This window comes from Heterocephalus glaber, unplaced genomic scaffold (genome assembly GCF_053883595.1).
Source record: "Heterocephalus glaber isolate CG9 unplaced genomic scaffold, H.glaber_assembly_v1.0 deba00000071, whole genome shotgun sequence".
Classification (NCBI taxonomy): Eukaryota; Metazoa; Chordata; class Mammalia; order Rodentia; family Bathyergidae; genus Heterocephalus; species Heterocephalus glaber.
Window position 1 is genome coordinate 28,901,101 of NW_028258137.1, and position 20,035 is coordinate 28,921,135.

General features: G+C 46.8%; 2 protein-coding genes across 6 annotated transcripts in view; one reads left to right on the forward strand and one right to left on the reverse strand.

Annotated features, from left to right (window-relative positions):
- The window catches only part of LOC110347620 (uncharacterized), a 68,806-nt gene that overhangs the window by 26,211 nt on the left and 22,560 nt on the right, over positions 1–20,035 (reverse strand). For 2 of the 5 annotated variants that reach the window (XR_015440466.1, XM_087185258.1), the window contains exon 4: positions 4,539–4,670. The exons of 2 other annotated variants lie outside the window; for them this stretch is intronic. Coding sequence is in view for 2 of the 3 variants with exons in the window: in XM_087185258.1 (XP_087041384.1) it covers positions 4,539–4,670 (132 nt within the window). In the remaining variant the exon portion in view is untranslated. Of the gene's footprint in view, positions 1–159; positions 3,970–4,538; positions 4,671–20,035 lie in introns of those variants that run through there. One more of the 5 variants, XM_087185230.1, reaches the window with a different exon arrangement.
- LOC147830667 (metallothionein-3-like) lies at positions 9,495–11,267 on the forward strand. Its single transcript, XM_087185574.1, has 3 exons — positions 9,495–9,965; positions 10,194–10,259; positions 11,024–11,267. Exons 1-3 carry the CDS (start codon positions 9,935–9,937, stop codon positions 11,131–11,133), a joined length of 207 nt encoding a protein of 68 aa, XP_087041700.1. The 5' UTR covers positions 9,495–9,934; the 3' UTR covers positions 11,134–11,267.

The window sequence follows — 20,035 nt, forward strand, 5'->3', positions numbered from 1 at the left end:
ATACCCAGCATTTCCCACCTGCAGTGGGACAGCTCTGAGACTTTTTCTGTACTATCTCCCAGAAGTCTCCAGAAGCACTGAATACCACCAGTATCAATGGCAGTAACTTGCTCATGAATCTCATGGCACCCTCCCTCCCTCCCTCCCTCCCTCCCTCCCTTCCTTCCTTCCTTGCTATACTTCCTCATTCCCTTGCTATGGCTTCCGAGGATCTCCACCCAAAGAAACTACTTTGGGTACAGAGGCTGCTGTGGAGGTAACCCAATTGTAGCCTGACTTTTCTGTCAGTCCAGGGTTGGTCCATAATGTCTTAAGTAAACAACCTGGTTAGTGGACTTGAGTGCTGAATCAATCATAAACTGTGTCTCTGTGTGTCTAAAAAATAAAAATCCCAAAGGCCAACACTTAGAGGGCATTAGTGGGCCTGGTTTAGTTATTTGGGTCGTCTCAGGACTGGGTGACCAGGTAGGCATCAACCAGGAGGAGAAGCTGGTAGATGTGGAGAAACAATGTCACCTGCAGACTTCCCAACAAATGACTTGCTAGATAGACAGCAAGAAGGCAGAAGTCCCTGGAGGCTGACCCTGGAGAGAGGGATACCTCTGCCTCTCATCCACACCATGGCCACTGCAGAGCTCTGAGGCTGTGTATTCATGCCACCAAGGACCTGAACAGCACCTTCCCGTCCACCAGCTGCTGTCAAACAGCCCTGAGGTGCCGAAGTGGGTGAGAATGGAGCCTCCTCCGAGGTCACAGGGAAGCTCAGGGAGGCTTGGGGTTGGGGTTCAGTTGGCAGGAGGAGGAGCAGGATTAACCCTATACTTCCTGGTGATGAGCACTTTCCTAATTTGCACTGTCATCAGCTCTTTTGGAAAGCAGTTGGAGCTTCCCTGGACAGGTTTTTCACTTTCCACCCATGAACCAGGATCATGGTGCACCCAGGAGAGGGTGCGGCCTTTGGAGGCAGACATTCCACTCCTCCCTGGCTGTGTGACCTCGGCCAAGTCATTTATCTTCTTTTTTCACCCCAGTATGGGGATTGAGCCCAGGGCTCTCCCACTGAGCTATGCCTCTAGCCCTTTTTAAAAATTTGAGACAAGTTTTCTGTAAGTCATTACATTGCACAGGCTGGGTTTGAACTTGGGATCCTCCTGCCTCAGACTTGCAGAGTGCTGGGATTGCAGACATGCACTACCAGGGTGGCTTCATTTATCCTCTTGATGCTCAATTCCCTCATCTATGAAGTATACTTTCCTCACAGGGTTAAAGAGAAAAACTGTAGCAGAGTATCCTTGCACATAGCAGGCATCCCACAAACAGGGTTTTGGGGGTTTTTTTGGTACCAGGGATTGAATTCGGGACCTTGTGCTTGTGAGGCAGGCAGCAGAACCACTGAGCTAAATCCTCGCCCCTCAAACAGGGTTTTTAGTGAGGCTGCAGCCCATCTTAAGCTTCTGCCTATTAATCTCCCTGCCAAGGTCTCTCTCTACAATTGCACAGGTCTCCATCACCTTGGAAAGGGCGCCGTGCTCTCAGTTATACCTTCCAGGAAGCAGAGCAGTCCCTCCTGCCTCCAGCGAGCAGTACAGCCCCACAGGATGCCATCCCACCCACCTCCACCAAAGGCCTTGGAGTGGCTGCCCTGGACAATCTGGTTTCCCCCAATCACATCCTTGAAATGGAGAATCAGCACTCAGATTCTCATTTAGTGATAGTAACACCAATAAATATATTTATTAAGTACCTAACTGTGTGCCGAACACTTAATAAGCAGGAAGCAGTGTGCTAAGCCATTTGTGAACATCATCTCATGGACCCTGCACAAGCAGGACCACAGAGCCAGACAACCAGGGCTCTGGTCTGGGTCCTCTCCTCTGAGACATTCTCTCAGGTTTTTCTCCTCATAGGCTAAGAGTCCAAGGGCCTGAGGAGACTTCATACCCATTCCTCCCCTCGAGCCTCTAGACAGCACCTAGATAAGGTTCTGGACCCCAGATCCTTCCTTCAAGATCTGTCTGACCTCTTCTCTGTGTCTGTCTTTCCCAAAGGGAACCATGTCACCAGTCTGTGCACTCTCAAGTCTCCCCAGGGCCAAGGGCAGCTGTTTCAGAGAAGGGGGATGTGGCCCAGGGATTGGGCCTGTAACTTTTGATGTCTACACAGAGCACGGAACGAGCCAGGGTGGGAAGAGAAGGGGGTGAGCTTCCCCAGGCAAGTCTTCCCTTTTTGCTTCTGCCTCAGGCCCTGCAAATGCTAGGGGCTGACCCCTGCTAACAAGCCTGGAGGAGAATCCTGTTGCAAGTCCCCTTTTACAGACAGGAGGCTGAGGCACAGAGGGTCCAGGGGCTTGCTCCAAGTAATGAGGCGTGTAAGGGCAGGACCGGGACCTGTGTTTGGGCCTGCATGGCTCAGATGCTGACTCTTGCCTATGCTGTGTGGGAGGGGCAGAGAGAAAGCTGTGTGCAACACTGCCCCTGACTACGGAATGAAGGGTCCCTGCCTGGGCCCTGTGCTTTAGAACGCACATACCACAACATGAACAATGCAAATTTATTACAGAGTATGGGGGAGCCCATAACTCAGGGACCGGTCTTTGTCTGGTGTTGTGTGATCAAGTAATCTTAAACATCTGCTCTTACTACTAATACCAGTCAGGCCCCAGGAGAGCACTTCTTCATCTCTTGCCTTTTGTCCTCAAAATAAAAATGGACTACACCGGTGGTGGTGCACCTATGGCAAATGTGACACAGCAAGCTGTTTGTATCATTGAAAGCTCTAAAAGGTTCGCCATTCTTGGACTCTACCAATGCCAAGGGGGTTTATGGACAGTTCCAATGCTAACATCAGAGACAGACACTGTTTTCAAAGTGCAAGGAGGATCTAAGTGATAGAAATGAGAGAAAATACAAATTAACTAACCCACAAGATCCTTTTACTCAAAAAGTAAGGATACAATAGACTCTCATCACAGACCATCACTTCCATTAGTATGACACACTCATGTTTTTACACCTTTTTATATTTGAATTTATGTTAAAGAACATTCATGACTTTATGCTAACTGTAGAAATTACACAAAGCAACTAAGGAATATTTGTAATATTGAGCAATTCATACTGCTTATGTAAACTCACATTGTTGTTAAGTTTGTATATATATTTTATACATTATATATATTATATACATTTATATAGATAAACATGACTGAATGATTGTGTGCCCCAAAATACATCTGTTGAGGCCTAAATCCCCAACATGACAGTGTTTGGAGAGGGGGACCTCAGGACGGAACTAGGTGATGAAAGTAAAGCCATTATGGATGGGAGTAATGCCCAGACACAACAGAGACACAACAGAACAAGAGAACAAGGTGTGTCTGCCATGTCAGGACAGTCAGAAAACAGCCATCCACCGATAAGGACTTGGGTCCTCACCAAACACTGTATCTGTCAGTGCCCTAGTCTCAGCCACTTTGCAAGCATTTCCTGATTTTTAAAAATTCTGTCACACAACCAAATGTGCCTATGGTCTACAGCTACTTGGGAGGCTGAGGCAGAAGGATCACTGGAGCCCAGGAGTTACAGATGACCCTGGGCAACATAGCGAGGCATCTCTCAGGAGTAAATAAATAAACAGCCAACCATATTTAAGTATAGAAGAACTTCTCTGAATGTTTCTTTGTCACAATACTCTGTTGTTATTTTATAAATGAAAGTGTTCCCTGAATATCTCCGATGAGTCACAGGGATTTCATTGCTCAGCTTTCCTTCTGGAAATGATTTCTGCTGCTCTGAGCTGCAGGCAGGCTCTGTGGGTGTGGGCGCAGGTGGGGAGCTGGCAGGCAGGCCTGGCCACCCCTTGGGGCCGAAAGCAGAAGGCTGTCCTCTGTGGGTCAGGCCCTCTCTGAGAGCCCTGGGTCCTCCTCCTCCGGTCCCTTGGTTTCTTCAGAGAAGCCCTCGCAGTCTCAGTCTGGGGGAAACAGTGGAGCTGCTCCCATGGAGGTGGAGGAGGCTGCCCACAGCCAGATCTGCCCAGCCCTCCTGGTTTCTGCCTCTCCCTCTTCTGCTCTCCCACCCTGTCCTTGCTCCACCCAAACAAAGCAAAACAGCAAAACCTCCACAGACTGCTCTCTACTGCTTCCGGGTTCTCTGCTTCCATCTATCCATTAATGGGATTTCACCCAGTCTGGTGTTCCAGAACTATGTTAAAGTCTCTGATCTGTTCATGTACTGCCCAAGCCACCCTCACCCACTCAAATTTTTAAGTAGTTTCTCTTTTCCCTCTTTGTGCTTCTTTATTTTCTTTCAATGGATGTTCAGGGCAAGGAGAGGTAACTCATGAGCTCAGTCTACTGTCTTCAGTGAAAAGTCTGAGCTAGGGCTAGGGATATAGCTCAGTGGTGCCATGCCTGCCTTGAAAGCCCAAGGATCTGAGATCAATGTGTGTGGGGGGGGGAGAAACTGATACCAAGCCCGATACACATTAAAAAGGAATAAGTGTGAGCTAGGCTTCTCATTGGTGTTACTTTTGATCCTCACCACAACCCGGCAGGCAGAGATTACTGTCTCCACTCCAAGGCAAGGAAACTGAGGCTCAGCAGTGAAGACCTTCTTCCCACATCCAGGCAGGACTGGCTGACAAACCAGTCTGAAGACCAGAAGGGAGAAGACCTGGTGGAAAGGAAAAAGGGAGGCAGTGTTCACGCGTTGTCGTGGGAGGGAATAAAGATTTGTGAGAAGAAATACCAAGGAAATAAGAGTTCAGGTCAAGCAAAAGAAGCAGCTGAGTATGGTGGTGCACACCTGTAATTCCAGCACTCTGGGAGGCTGAGGCATGAGGACTGCAAATTCAAGCCCAGCCCTGGCAACTTAGCAAGACTGTTTCAACATAAAAATTAAAAAAGGGATGGGGAAGTTGTTCAGTTCAAAGGCCCTATGCTCTTTCCTCAACATGGGAAAATGGAAGAGAGGAGAGAAGAGCTTTCCCCTGGCAGAGCCTCCTGGAGCAGGCAAGTGCCATGTCTGGGGGCTGACACATCACAGATTTTGTGCCTGTGCTGCCTAAGGGCCAAGAAGGGCCTCAGAGAGGCTGATGGGACTCTATACTCCTGAGGCCACACCTGGCCTGGGGCAGGGACCAGACAGGTGGTGGGAGGGTGAAGCCCAGAGTATGCAGTGCCTCACATAGGCTGCAGGGGGCGCTAAGGTCTGATTGGTGTGGAAAGCAGGTCTGCTACTTGCTAATCTCAGATCCACAGATGTATAAATAGGAGAGTGACACTAGGGTGGCTGTTTATTGAGCCCCTGTTGTGGGTTAAGCAGTCTGCATGAAGAACCTCACTGAATGTTCACCATAACCAAGAGGTAAAACTATTATCACTCCCCGGGAATGAGGAAAACAAATTTAAACTCTGTCTGATACCAACATCATTGCCCATAGGTACATCAGTAGCTGAAGCTGTGAGATTCTGGCAGCCATGTCAGGGAGGTCTGGAGAAGGATGGGCAGAATAGGAAACCCCATTCTGCTCCTGCGTGGGGTGCAGCAGTGCACAATGGAAGAGTCCCTATAGATCAGGGGCCCTGTGGGCTTTTTCTGGAGCCCCAGCTGAAGTGGATTCCTAGCATTCCACCATAACTCTCTCCCTCCAGTCACAGAGCTTTGCCCCAGCCATGAGCAAGAACCAATTTTCTATGAAGGAGTACTCCTTGAATCCCCACCACCCGTACCCCAGTCAGTCAGCTCAGCAACACTCAATCAGGGTTTCACAACACTTCCTTAACCTCCTTACTGATTAGAAGCGTGGACAGGAGTCTAGTCAGTTTTTGCAGGATTACTGATGCAGCTGGGGGTCTCACTCTGCAGTTGGCAAAGTGCCCCTCTTGTCCCTGGCCTATCCTTGCCCTGCTCACCCCAGGGGCTGAACAGTGACTCGGAGACTCCTGAAAATCACGTCATGGTACCACCTGCCTTCTTTTAACAGATGAGGAAATCTGGAAACAGCATAGGCCTTGCCCAAAGTCATAGTCAGACATGTCAGGCCACGCCGATCCCTGTTACAATAGGGGGGTTGTCCCTTAGGGAGCACCCTGTGTTCCAGTCCTTAGAGTCAGGAGCAAACGCTGGGAACCAAGGCATTGGCATAATTGCAGTTGTTGGCTGGGGCCCACCTGGCCACCTTGAGAAATGTGGAGGTAGTCAACAACCCCACCCCACCAACGGTCATCATAAAGGAGCAGAATCTCTTTGTGGTCTTTGGAATTCACACAAAGATGCCGGGTGGTAGCCAAAGGAGGGCAACACAAAGGTGCCCAAAGGACGATACAGGAGAGGGCAGGAAACAGAACCAGCAGCTAAGCTGGATTTCACCACTCAGGTCCCCCGCCCTGTGCAGGGCAATGTTTCCCTGGCTACTGTCCTTGGAGAACCACCTAATTTTAGTTATAATCACATATCAGCTGGCCTAGTATTATACAGAAATTTATTTTCAGAGGAAATCTGTATCACTGCTATTGAGGAGATACTGGATCATTTGCCATAAACAGGGGGTAACCATGGAGATAAATACAGAGACAGTAAAGCAAAGCCATGCAATTTCTAGCTGGGCACCATGGCCTTCTGAGGCCTTTCCTGCCCTCTCCGTGACTCCACTGTCCTTTCTCTGTTGAAAAAGGGATCTGGAGCAGCTTGGCACCAAGCAGAGGCTCTTCGAGGTCATCAGGAAGACTGATAGAAAAGCAAAGGAGGAATAATAACCTTGTAATTTCATAATTTGAGGTTAATTTATAAAATCGTCTCACTGTGGGGCATGGGATTTAGCTCAGTTGCTCTGGGCCTGCCTGTCGAGCCCAAGATCTTGAGTTCAATCCCTGGTACCAGAAACAAAACACAAGAAAACTAAACAAAAAAACCCCAAAAGTAACAAATAAGCCAAAAATTCTTCTTACTTTGTGAAGCTGGACCAATGGAAACAGGGTCAAGAGTTGTGGTTCAAATTGTAGCTTCATTGCAATCTTGCTGTGTGAATTTGACCAAGACCTACGCTGTCTCTGATTTCCTTATCTTCAGAAAAGAGCCAAAAACCAAAAAGCTATGAGTTTCTAAAAGGAATCTCAGGATCACTGCTCAAACCCTTGGCTGCATGGGAAAAAGCCAAGATGGCATGGGGAGAGCAACTCAAGGTTAAGACCCCAGGGGTATTAATCTGCTAACAGTTGGAAAGGCAATGAACCTAGTTACTGCTGCTCACAATGACAGCTACAGGCTCAGAAAGCTGCTCCCTGAAGGGACGAGCTGGGCCCCGTGATATAAAGGGAAGAAGCCTGGGCCTGGCTACGGTCCACGTGGAATGCAGGGTCAGTCCTCACAGGAGAAGTGAGGTCAGAGGTGTGATGCCCTCTGATTCAGGAAACACGTGCAGTATCACAGGCCAGGCTGATGCCTTCCAAACCAGGAGTTGCAGACCATGGAGGGCTGAAGGGGGCCCTTCCAGGAACTGTGGACCCACCTGAGGGTGGACAGAGGAGGAAAGATGACTATCTTTGTTGCAGACCCCAAAATTCTGCAGTTCTCTGAAGTTTGTGTAGGGGATCAAAGCACAATCAACTCCCCAGGAGCATAGTGGGCAGCATGTCTAGTAACTGGAATTCACAGAGAACTGAAGATATCAAAGCAGCCTGAGGAGCATTATACTTAGATTATCTAAGTCCTGGCTCTGACACCAGGACAAGATGCTGAATCTCTCTGAGCCTCAGTTTCTCCACTTACAAAAATAGTGTTAATAGTATCAACGTAAGGGTCATTGGAAAGAGTGAATAACATAACGTGAAGTGCTTAGCCTCACACGGTGCTCAACATGGTGCTTGGTTCTGGTAAACCCCAGCAAATGGAAAACATTATCCATAGAAGCCTCAGGAAGTCATCTGATCTACTCTTTTGAAAACCCAGGCCCAATCTGGGGAGTTTCCAACCTCCTTGGCAAGCTGGAGCTAGAAACCACGGGGCTCCCGGACCAGTGACCCATCTCCAGCTTTAGCTGCCCTGTGGATGAAATTGTTTCTTCAACATTTATTCTACTAATACATCCAGACAACTCCAAGACTTTACTAAAGATAGTTCTGTATGAAAACTCCCTATTGTACACTCTTATCAGGGTCCCAAGATGCTGGCCAATTCTTGGGTCCCAGTACGTAAATTGGGCAACCCTTTGAGAACAAAGCAACAGTCTTAATTCTGCTCTGGATCAATTTCAACATGGGTGTGGGACTTGCTGGGCTCCTTGCTTTTCTCTGAGATCATCCGGGGATTTTCCACCCCTTGGTTGGTGTGACCCTGCATGATCTCCACCTCTCAGTCTACCTGGGCTCACCTGTTGGCCCCAAGCTGATTGTAAAGATTAAAGTCTCTGCAAGCACCCTTCTCTTAGCAAGTACCTGCATTGTGTGCAGGGCCTGGAGGGAGGACTGGTGTGTGTGACTCAGCTGGTTCCAGTCACATAGCAAGTGGAGGACACTGAGCCCCTCTCCTAGCTGTCCTCTTCTCTCCTTGCCCCCAAATTCCATGCCCCGGGGGCTGCTGGATGGCCCTGTCTTTTGAAGACAGCATCTCCACTTCAGCAGGTCTCGCACTCTTGACATGCTCAGCCCCAAAGGAGCCTCCTTGGCACCAGCCCTGGAAGGCAGGAGGGGTGGCAACCGCACAGTTCATGTCGCTGTTCCAACATCACCTTGGCATAGGATGTCAGAATTCCAGCAGCTGGTCGGGGAGGTGAGGGTTGTTCCCAGAACTGGATCTGGGTCTGGACTGGGAAACAGAGACAATAGCTCTCTGGGACATGCTCAAAGCAGCTTAGACTTCTTTTCTTTACTTCTCTCCCCTGATTCCTAGCCCACTCCCCATACTAGTGATTGAACGCAGGAAACGCTGGTTACATGTCCAGCAAATCACACCACCTCCACCCTGCTTTTGTTGTTTTTCTTTTCAGTACTGGTGATTGACCCCAACAGCACTCTGCTACTGAACTACATCCTCAGCCCTTTCTATTAGTCTACTTTTTTGTTGTTGTTGTTGTTGTTTTGAGACTTGCTATGCCGTTCAGGCTGGCCTTGAGCTCACAGCAATCCTCCAGACTCAGCCTACCAACAGCTGGGACTATATGTGTGTACCACTCCTTTAGGCCTTATATTTTATTTTGAGATATGGTCCTGCTAAGCTGCCCAGGCTGAGCTTCATACCTCCTGCCTCAGCCTCCTGAATAACTGACATGACACCTGTGTGCCACCATGCCAGCTTCCTGCTTGATTCTGATATGCTCCTTTCCTGGATGTAAGGTGGGCCAGGGAGGGAGATTCCCAGGTGGTGATGGGAACATGTTCCCAGTGACAGTCTATCCAGAAAGCTTCTAGGCTCACCTCTTTCTGAGTTTTCGGGCCCACTTTCTCCTGATTGGTATAACAGAGGGATAGTTGTCAAGGATCTCAAGGTGCCCGGCAGGACGCCAGCGAGGATGGCCCTTGTCAGTGCACACCACGGGGGGCAACAGTGGCTGGCTCAGTGTGAGGGATTTCTCCTGCCCCCAGTCCAGCACCCCCTTTGGGTGAAACTGACGCCAAGAATTCGAGGCTGGGGGGATGGGAGGCGGGGGTGAGCTGGGGGAATCCGAGAAGCGCCTCGCTCCCTCAGCTTTCCGAGCTGGCGCGCGCGCGCATCCTCCTGCGTGATGCCCGCGGCGGCGAGGACCGAGCACCGTGGACAGCTGTCGCAGTGCGCACAGGCGGAGAGCGGGCACATGGTACACAGGGGCGGACGCCACAGGCTTTGCAAGCGCGCCCCCGCCTGGGGCTATAAAAGCCGCGCCACCTGCTGCCACCAGCCAAGCAGTGCGTCCAGTTGCCTGAGAAGCCAGTTTCCCCTCTCCAGTGGCTGCCTGTCTCGACATGGACCCGGAGACCTGCCCCTGTCCTGCTGGTGAGCTCCCGCCCTGCGGCACGGCACACCCCTTTACTGGCAGAGTCCCAGGCCCTAGGGCTTTGCTCAAGGACAGCAGGAGGGGGAGCCCCTTATTTCCCATTCTTAACCTTGTGAAGGATGAGGGTGCCCAGGTCGTGAAGAGCGGTGAGCAGAGAGTGGCAGGCCATCTCCTGCTCTGAAGCCTGGGCCGCTTTAATTAACCCTTCCTGTGGCTTCTCCCTCTAGGCGGTTCCTGCACCTGCGCTGATTCCTGCAAGTGCAAGGGCTGCAGATGCACGGACTGCAAGCAGAGTGAGTGCACACCCGCCCTCCCCACCCAGAGCCCCCACTTTCCCCCATTCTCACTCTGCAAACCCCTCCCAGACCTTAGGTACAGATTCCAGCAGTAGGTCCAGGGTGGATGCTTCTGTAAATCCGAAGAAGACTCCCAAGGGCAGCTGAGGACTAAAACTGGGGCCCTGGAACAAACCCTTCCCTTGAGCCCCACTCTCAAATCCTCCAGTGTCCGGGGGAGGCCGCCCACGTGAGGCTGGGGAGCAGCTCTGGAGCTCCACCCTTGTCCCTCTCAGGTCTTGTGGAACCAACCCCTCAGTTTGAGCTCCCCCCCTCACAGCAGTGTGAGGTGCATGGCGGGGTTAGGAGCTGGGAGAGGGTCTCCCTTAGTGCCCTGGATGTGAGACTAGGCACAGAGCCCCATGGATTTCCTGGCCCTGCTACACCTCCACCTCCCTGCTTTCCCTCAGGCCCCTCTCAAGGCCATTTACCCTGGCACGCTTCCTCCTAAGGCCCAACACGCCTCAGCCTGGGCCCAAACCCACACCATCCCTGGGAGCTCATTCGCACCCACGGAGGGGGCTGTGGGCTGGGTCCAGGGTGACTTTCCCGGGGTAGCCCAGCAGGCAGCTTGGGCTCCATAGATGCTGAGTCACATCAGACTTGAGAGCACGACGGGGACAGCATCCTGGCTGGACCAGGATGACTTCCCAGACCCCAGCAACTCTCCTACATCCTCCCGTGATGGGGCATCCATCTGAACACCCCCATCTCATCTGCAGGCTGCTGCTCCTGCTGCCCTGCGGACTGTGAGAAGTGTGCCAAGGACTGTGTGTGCACGGGTGTGAAGGGGGGCAAGGCGGAGGAGGAGAAGTGCAGCTGCTGCCAGTGAGGATGCGGCCCTCCTTGGGGAGCCTGTGTCAATAGTGCTGGGTGGCCCAGCGCCACCTCTGCCCATGGTGGGGTGTGGCTTTGCCCCTCTGCTGCCTGCTGATGAGTGACAATAAATCCCATGAGCAGAATGAAGCAAGGACTTGGTCTCTTTTTACAGGGAGAAGGATCTGGGGGAGAAGGGGAGCCCACTCCAGGGGACTCCACTCCAGGGGACCCACCCAGGTGAAAGTGAAGTCTTGAGACTTGGCCACTAGTCTTTTGGGGGCTGGGATGGAGCCCTGGGGACAGAGTGCATTGTCCCCCATTGTCAGATGGCACTTGATCCTCCAGCAAGGTTGAGCTCAGCTCTGGAGAAAGAGAAACCAGACCCACTGAGGCTTCTCTCTGCAATTGTCCAGCCTCACTTTCTTCACCTGCACATCAGGGCAAGGAGGAGTTAAAGCTCAGCCCGACTCCAGGGCCTTATGAAACTGCCTGTTTTCAGGGTGATCCCCAGGCTCGCCTTGGCAAACTATCAGCTGTGTTTCCAAGGCCTCCTCCCTGAATGTCCTGTCTCCCCAGAGCGGATTGTTCAGCTCCTTTTCAAATCTTCTCATCTGGAAGTTTGCTACCAGTCCCCCTGTGTTCAAGGGGAGGTAGGGAAATCCAAGCTTTTCTCTGCAGTGGCTGTGGTGAAAGAGAACTCTCAGGCCTACCTAGCGGGCAAAGAAGGGAAAAGACACAGACTTGTCCCTGCAAGGGGATAACAGGCTGTGAACACTTCAGTTTTCCTCCAAGTGAGTTTTTCAGGACATTCCATTCCAAAGCTCGCCACAATCCTGATGTGTTTTAATCTAACAGGTCGAGGTTTTCAAAAAGAGAGTGCAAGAAGAGCCAAGCCGGTTTTGAAAAGAAGCCACCCAAGTGGCTTTGTCTAACTGGCCACCCGGAATTGTTCCTTGTTCCTTGTTCCCAAAGCGGTAGGAAGTGGTGTTGGCTCCAGAATGGATTGGGTGGACCAGAAATAAGGCCCCAGTACCCCACAGCACCACCCAGAGCTGTCAGTAAGAGATGCTCATGACAGGCAGTGACTGGTGTTGGCACAATTGGCTACCCTTTGCAGAGTGCATAAAAATAAATTTCAATCGACTTAAATCAATTGAAATAATTGACTTAATTCAAAGCTATAAAAAATTTGAAAAGGGGAAATAGGAGAAAGTTTAAGGCTTTGGGGCGGAAAGAACCCTTTAAGACATTTTTTTCCCAAAAGATTGAAGCTGGGAATGAGAGTGTACACCTGCCTGTAACCGCTCTGGGAGGCCAGGCTCAGGCAGGAGAATCAAAAGTTCAAACCCACCCCAGACAATTCAACAACACAGACCTTGTCTCAGAATATAAAATTTAAAAGTGGCTGGTGATGTAGTGCAAAGACCCTGGGTTCAATTCCCAGTACTACACACTCACACACACAAGCGCACACACACACACACACACACGATAAATTTAAGACTGCCTTCAGCTGGGTCCTTTAAGTATATCATCTCACTGTGGTTTACAACTCTAGATGAGTGTGATTATTATATCTGTTTTACAGATGGAACAATGGGGCTCAGGGTCATTTGTAGAAGGTCATACAGCTAGGATGTAGTAGAGACCAGGCCCTTAAATTTAGCTGTGCTTTATTTTTGCACTTCTAGCTTGTCTGTGGGGAAAAAAAAAACCCATTGAAAACAAAGCTTTATTGGGAAAGGGCTGTAGCTCAGTGGTGCAGCACTTACCTAGCATGCATGAGGCCCAGGGTTCAATTTCCAGTACCACAGAACAAACAAAGAAAAACAAAAACACCACAAAGCTAAATCATCTCACACCCATTAGCATAGCTGTCATATTAAAAACAAACAACACCAATTGAAACTATTGTGTATTGCTGGTGGAAATATAAAATGTCCACAGCAACCACTGTGGAAGAATCTTGCAGTTCCTCAAAAGTTAAAAATAGAAAACCATATGATCCAGGAAAAGAATGGAAAAGTAGATTCTTGATGAGATAAATGTGTGCTCTTGTTCATAGCAGGTTTATTCATAATAGGCAAAAGATGGACGCAACCAAAGTGTGCATTGATGAATGAGCAGATAAAACAATGTGGGATATAAACACAACAGGATATTATTCAACCAAAAGAAGTAATGAAATTTTGCCACATGCTGCAACATGGGTGAGCATGGAAGTCAGTATAGTCAAGAAATAAGCTGGTCAGAAAAGTGCACATTCCATATGATTCCATTTACATGAGGTACCTGGTATAATCACATGCAGTCTACACAAAGGCAGCAAGTAGAATGGAGGTTTCCAGGGGCTGGGGAGCGGGTGATGGGGGTGATGGGCATGGAGTTCAGTTTTGCAAGATGAAAAGGGTTCTGCAGGTGGGTGGCAAAGCTGTCTCAATGTACTAGACATTGCTTAACTGTACACTTCAAAGTGCTTAACATTTTTATGCGTTTGTACACTATTTAAAAGAAAGACCACTTGGATATGGTGGTGTACACTTCCAATCCCAACACTGAGGAGGCTGAGGCAGGTGGATTTAGAGTTGGAAACTAGCCTGGGATACCTAGCAAAGCTCTGTCTCAAAAAATAAAATAATAAAAGCTAAACACAATAGAAAATAGTGGCTATATTGTGTGCTATGGCCTGAATTGTCCTGCCCCCAAAATCGAGTTGAAGCCCTAACCTGCAATTTGACTGTATGTGGTTGTAGGGCCTACAGTGAGCTAATTAAGGCTGAATGAAGCCCTAAGGGTGGGGCCTTGGTACTTACATGGATTAGTGTCCTAGTAAGAAGAGTCACCAGAGGGCCTGCTCAGTACCTCTCTGTTGCATACAAAGAAGCTGTGTGAACTTGAAGGCTGTAAGGTGGGGGCCCCTACAGGCCAGGAAGAGAAGCCTCACTAAGAACCAGCCACACTGATGCCTCAGTCTAGGATCTCTTGCTTCGAGAACTGTGAGGAAAGAAACTTCTGCTGGTTCATCCATCTAGTCCTTCATATCGGACCGACTGGTAACAATGTAAGTATACACTTCCGGTCTTTTGTCATCCGTGTGTATGTACCTATTGATCTTTTGTTCATCCATTTGACAAAAGTTCCATATTGACAATGTATAGAATTCCCACAAATTGATAAGAAATGGACAACTCAATAGAAAAATTAGCCAAATAAATAAATAAATAATCAAGGAAAAATACACTTGAAAGACCAAAGAACAAGGAAAATAATCAATCTCACTACACCAAAGAAACACAAACTAAAATAACATTTTGCCCATCTATGTGGCAAAAGTGTCAAACACTGTTTTTTTTTATTAACAGAGAAAGGTGGATAAATGCTTACATATTTCCATCCCCTTCCGGAGTATAAATTGGTTAGAGCCACTTTGAGGCCATTTAGCAGAAGTTACTCAAATTAAAATGTACATCCCTTCAACCTAAGAGGTTCAGTATATCATCATATAGACTCCCTGCAGAAGTCTAGTGAAATGTCCGTGTGTAGGAAAGTAGTTTAAGCATGATCGTAATGAGCATTAATAAAAAGAATGAGGTAAGGCTGTGGGAGCTGCAATGGGAAGACTTCCACAGCTTATCATTATGTGGAAAGGGCAAACTATAAAACAGCACACACAGAACAATGTGGATTTTTTTTTATTGATTAAGCTTGTTGGTACATTTTAGGTATATATTATGATCAGATTCATCATTGGGATTTTGTACATGTACATGATATACCTTGGTTCTTTCCATTTTTCCCACTCCCCTTCCTTCCCTTCCACCCCTCCACCTCTCCTTGTTTACAAAAGCTTTCATTTTTTCCTTCTTTTCTCACTTTTTCTTTCCCTTCTTTCCTTTCCCCCACAGTCCTCCCTAGTTCCCCTTCCCCTTTGAACCTTTTCTTCCTATTCCACCTTATCTATTATACATTTTGGACTTCATTTACACTTTCAGTTTCTCTCTCTTTTTTTTTTTTTTGTACCAGGGATCGAACTCGGGTCCTTGTGCTTGTGCAGCAGGCAGCGAAACCACTGAGCTATATCCTTGGCCCTACACTTTCAGTTTCTCATAGGAGAGAAACAATTTGGTATTTACAGATGTGTGTCTTTTTTATTTCACTTAAGAGTATATTCTCTTTTTTTCTTTTCTTTTCTTTTCTTTTCTTTTTGTTTTTGGTACTGGGGATCGAACTCAGGTCCTTGTGGTAGCACAGCAGGTGGTGAAACCACTGAGCTAAATCCCCTACCCTAAGAGTATATTCTGAAGGTGCATTCATTTAGCTATAAATTTCTTTAGATTATCATTCTTTATGGCTGAGTAGTACTCCATTTTGTAAAAAAAAAACCAACACATCTTCTTTATTCAGTCACCAGTTGGTGGGCATTTGGGCTGTTTCCAAGATTTAGCTATTACAAACTGTGCCGCTATATACATGAATGCACATATCCATGTATATAGTGGTATATACTATACACTACACTATACATCCTGTGGTATGATGCTTTGAATTCTGGAGCTATGGGGAGAAAAGAATCCTTCTTCACTGTTGATAGGAGTGTAGACTGGTGCAACCACTGTGGAAATCAGTTTGGAGATTAATCAAAAAACTAGGATTATGGTTCTGCCACCTGCCTTGCAAGTGTAAGGTCCCAAGTTTGATCCCTGGTACCAAAACAAAAAACAAAAAAACAACTAGGATTAGAGGGCCAGGGATTTAGCTCAGTGGTACTGTGCCTGCTTTGCAAGCACAAGGTCCTGAATTTGATCCCCGGTACCAATAAATAAATAAATAAATAAATAAATAAATAAATAAATAAAATCCCATTTGACCCAGCTAGTCCCCTGCTGGGTATCTTCCCAAAAGAAATAAATGCAGATTATTTTTTAAAAGGAAGTGAAACTCCACATGTATATATGTATACGAATATAACTGCACCGAAAAGAAGTGGGATATTCCAGGAGAATCAAGTAGGTCTTTAGCTTTATCCATATTCATATTGTACTTCTGTTTGACTAATTCTTAATGATGCAAGTAAACACCATCACTTACACTGTTTCACTTAACAATCTGTCTGGGATCTCAGGAAAGATAAAGATCTAACTGCTGTAGAGAACATCATGCAATGGTTATTCTACTTCACTTTTAAAACCCTTCTCTTCTTTTTTTTTTTTGGTACCAGGAATTGAACTCAGGGCCTCACGCTTGCCAAGAAGGTGCTGCACCACTGAGCTATATCCCCAGCCCCTTGGAGCTTAGTTTTTGTTATTATGCAGACTGTGATTACTGTTTGGCTTGGTTTGGTTCAGTTTACTTTGGTTTTCCCAAGCTGGGGATCAAACCCAAGGCCTTGTGTATGTTAAACAAACCCTGTAACACAGAACTACGTCTGCAGCCCTCATGATTCCTTCTTGTGCCACTGTGTCAGTGAGTTTCTCTGAATTATGAGATGTATAATTACTGGAGCATGGAAAACAGTCCTTTGTACATTTGTGTGTGTGTGTGTGTGTGTGTGTGCGTGTGTGTGGTACCGAGGATCAAACTCAGGACTTTGCACATATGAAGCAGGTGGCAGCTAAATCCCCAGCCCTCTTTTTACATTTAGTAGGAGCTGCTAGATAATTCCCTCCTGAGGCTGTTCCAATTTGCATATCACCAACAATATCTGAGTGTTTTTCATGCTCCATTCTCTTGCATTTTGTTAACCTTGCACTTTGGTAAACCTGGTAGGTAAAACAATGACATCCTAGTTTTATTTGCACCTAGTTTAAATTATATCTGATCTTTAAGACTGGCAATTTTCTGCGATTGCTGGTTCATATTCTTTATCAGGTTTTCCCTACACAGTTGTTTGCCATTTCTTTTTAAAATATAACTTCATCATTTTCTTACTGATTTGTGGAAGCTCCTTATATATTGTGACCACTATTCCTTTGCTTTCCATCTACTTTGGATTTTTCAGGAAGTTCTCAAAGTTTCTGGCCCACTAAAAGCATTCATCAAGAATGGCTGTATTTTCTTTTTATCAAGATATAGTTTATGACATAAAATTCACTCACTGTAAGCATTCATTAAATACCAGCAAATTTTTAGAGTTGAGCAACCATCCTCAGTTTTAGAACACTTCTGTTATCCAAGGCTCTCTTGCATCTGTTTGCAGTTAATCCCTAGGTATCCTAGGTATCCCCAGATCTATTTCCTTTTTCTGTAGGTATGCTTTTTCTAGGTATTTCATATAAATACCATAATACAATAATTAGTCTTTTTTATCTGGCTTCTTTCACTTACTATAATATTTTTCAGATTTATTCTATGTTGTAGCATGTATTAGTAATCTGGTCTTTTGTTTTGCTTTGCAGTGCTGGGATCAAACCCAGGGCTTCAGGCACTCTACCATGGAACTATAACTCCAGCCCTGTGTGCTTCTTTTGTTTTTTTGGTTTTTTTTTTCCAGTTGTTGCGTAGTATATAGGTACACTACATTTTTTTTATCCATCCACCCACTGATGGACCCTTGAGCTCCCTGGATATGTTCATTAATGGCTATGAAGTGAATAAGCATGAGTCTTTGTGTGCACATGTTTTTATTTTTCTTGGGTAAATATTTAGGAGCGGACTTGCTGAGTTACACAGTAGCTCTATGTTTAATTTTTGAATAAAAATTGCCAAATTTCTTTCCAAAGTGGTTATATCATTTTATATTTCTAGCAGCCATACACAAAAAATCAAATTTCTCCACATTCTCATGAACAATTTGTCTCTCTCTTTGTAATGATACCGGGGATTGAACCAAGGACTTTGTTGCATGATAGGCAAATGCTCTACCACTGAGCTACATTCCCAGCTCTTTTTATTTTTCTGGTACTGGGGATGGAACTCAGGACCTTGCACTTGCGAAGCAGGTGCGGTGACACTGAACTGAATCTCCAGCCCTCTATTTTTAAAATTTGAGACTAGGTCTTATTAAGTTGTCCTGGTTGATCTTGAATTTGCAGTCCTGCCTCAGCCTTCCAAGTAGCTTCAAATACAAGCCTGTACCACCATGCCTGGTTCTTGTCTTTTTATTGTACTCATCTGGTAAATGTGCTGTGCTATCTCATTGTGGCTTCAGTTTGCATTCCCCTGGTGGCTAATGATGTTGAACATCTTTGTATCTGCTTATTATCCATTACAAGCTTACTAGCTTTCTTTGTTGATATATTAATTTGAATATTTTACCTACTTTTTGTGTGTGTGTGTGTGGTACCGGGGATCGAACTCAGGGCCTTGTGCTTGCCAGGCAGGCCCAGCGCCACTGAGCTACATCCCCCCCAGCTACTTTTTTCTTTTTATTGCAGTAAATACACACGTAACATAAAATTTACCATTTGTAAGTGTAAGCCCAGTGGCATTGAATACATATACATCATTGTGAAACATGACAATCAAACATCTGCAGAACTTTTCCATCTTCCCATATTGAAACTCTGTATTCATCAAACACTCTCTCCAGCCCCTGGTACTATCATCCTATTTTCTGTCTCCCTGAAGTTGACTCTTCTTGGTACTTCACATAAGAGGATTCATACCATATCTGTCTGTGTTCACATTATTTTACTTAGCACGTGGTTTTTAAAATTTTCATCATCCATGTTGTAGGATGTATTAGACTTCATTTTCTTTGAAGGATAAATATACCATCATATATACATATATATTTTGTTTATCCATTTATTTATCAATGAACATTTGACTTGTTCCTCCTTTTGCCAGACATAAGTAATGAGGCTATGAATATTGCCATACAAATGTCTGTTTGCATCCCTGCTTTCAATTCTTTTGGATATGGATGTCTGCTCTTTTTTAGGGTTTGGGTTTTTTTTTGGTTTTTTGGGGGGTACCAGGGATCCAACTCGGGACCTTGCTCTTGCAAGGCAGGTGACGGAACCACTGAGCTAAATCCCTGGTCCTGCCCTTTTTTAAATTCAGAGGTTTGTCTGGTTATTGAATTGTAGAAATTCTTTATATATTCTGGATATCAGTTGCATATATGTGCTTTGCAAATATTTTTTTCAAACTTACAATCTAACTGACTCAGCCTCCCAAATGCTGGGATTACAGGCATGTACCACTATACCTGGCTCTGGATGCATTGGAGGTGAAATAAATTCTCAGATCAAGCTCTTTTCATTTTTTACATAAAGAGACTGAGGCTCAGGAACACAAAGCCGGGGTAAACAAAAAGCTCTGGCGGTGGTGGCTTCAACAAGGGAGAGACTCCCTAAGTTAGGGGACTCAGGGAAAAGTTCTTGGAGGAGAAAGCACTTGAAATGGGCTTTAGGGGCACATACAGGGGACCAAGACCTGGAATATACGAAAGGGCTGTGGGTTGCCAGGGTTGATGCCAGGGCAGAGGGGCAGGGCTTGGGGTGAGAAGGTTGAAGCCTCAGGATGTTGCTTCTCCTTAAGTGCAGGCTGTCAAGGTTGACTCTCCACAAGGCAGACCCTGCCCATCTTGGAGTCTCCTTCCTGGCCACTGGTAGGATTCAATATTATCCCATGCCTCTGTATTATCCAGCACCCACCATAAGCCAGGCACTCTGCCAGGGGGCTGAGCTAGGGTGACCAGTGCCACAGACCCAAACCTCAGCCTTCGGGGAGTGAGGGAGGACAGGGATTAAACACAGCACCACACCTGCAGTCTGAGAAGCCATGCAGAAGACAGGCCAAGCACCTGGCCCAACAGTGTGCTGCTACTCACCTCAGCCCTTCCTTCACTAAGGAGTCACTTTGGCTTTAACTGAGCCTCAGTTTCTCCCTCTATAAAATGTGGGTCACAGCAGTCTCTATCTTGCAGGGCTGTTGGAAGAAATGAGTTCATACAAGGACAGCCTTTAGCA

Excerpts from the sequence above, each read along its gene's own strand:
- LOC147830667 (XM_087185574.1), top strand. The coding sequence starts at position 9,935 with ATGGACCCGGAGACCTGCCCCTGTCCTGCTG. Across the intron at positions 9,966-10,193 it reads GACCTGCCCCTGTCCTGCTG|GCGGTTCCTGCACCTGCGCT; the intron begins GTGAGCTCCCGC and ends TTCTCCCTCTAG. Across the intron at positions 10,260-11,023 it reads ATGCACGGACTGCAAGCAGA|GCTGCTGCTCCTGCTGCCCT; the intron begins GTGAGTGCACAC and ends TCTCATCTGCAG.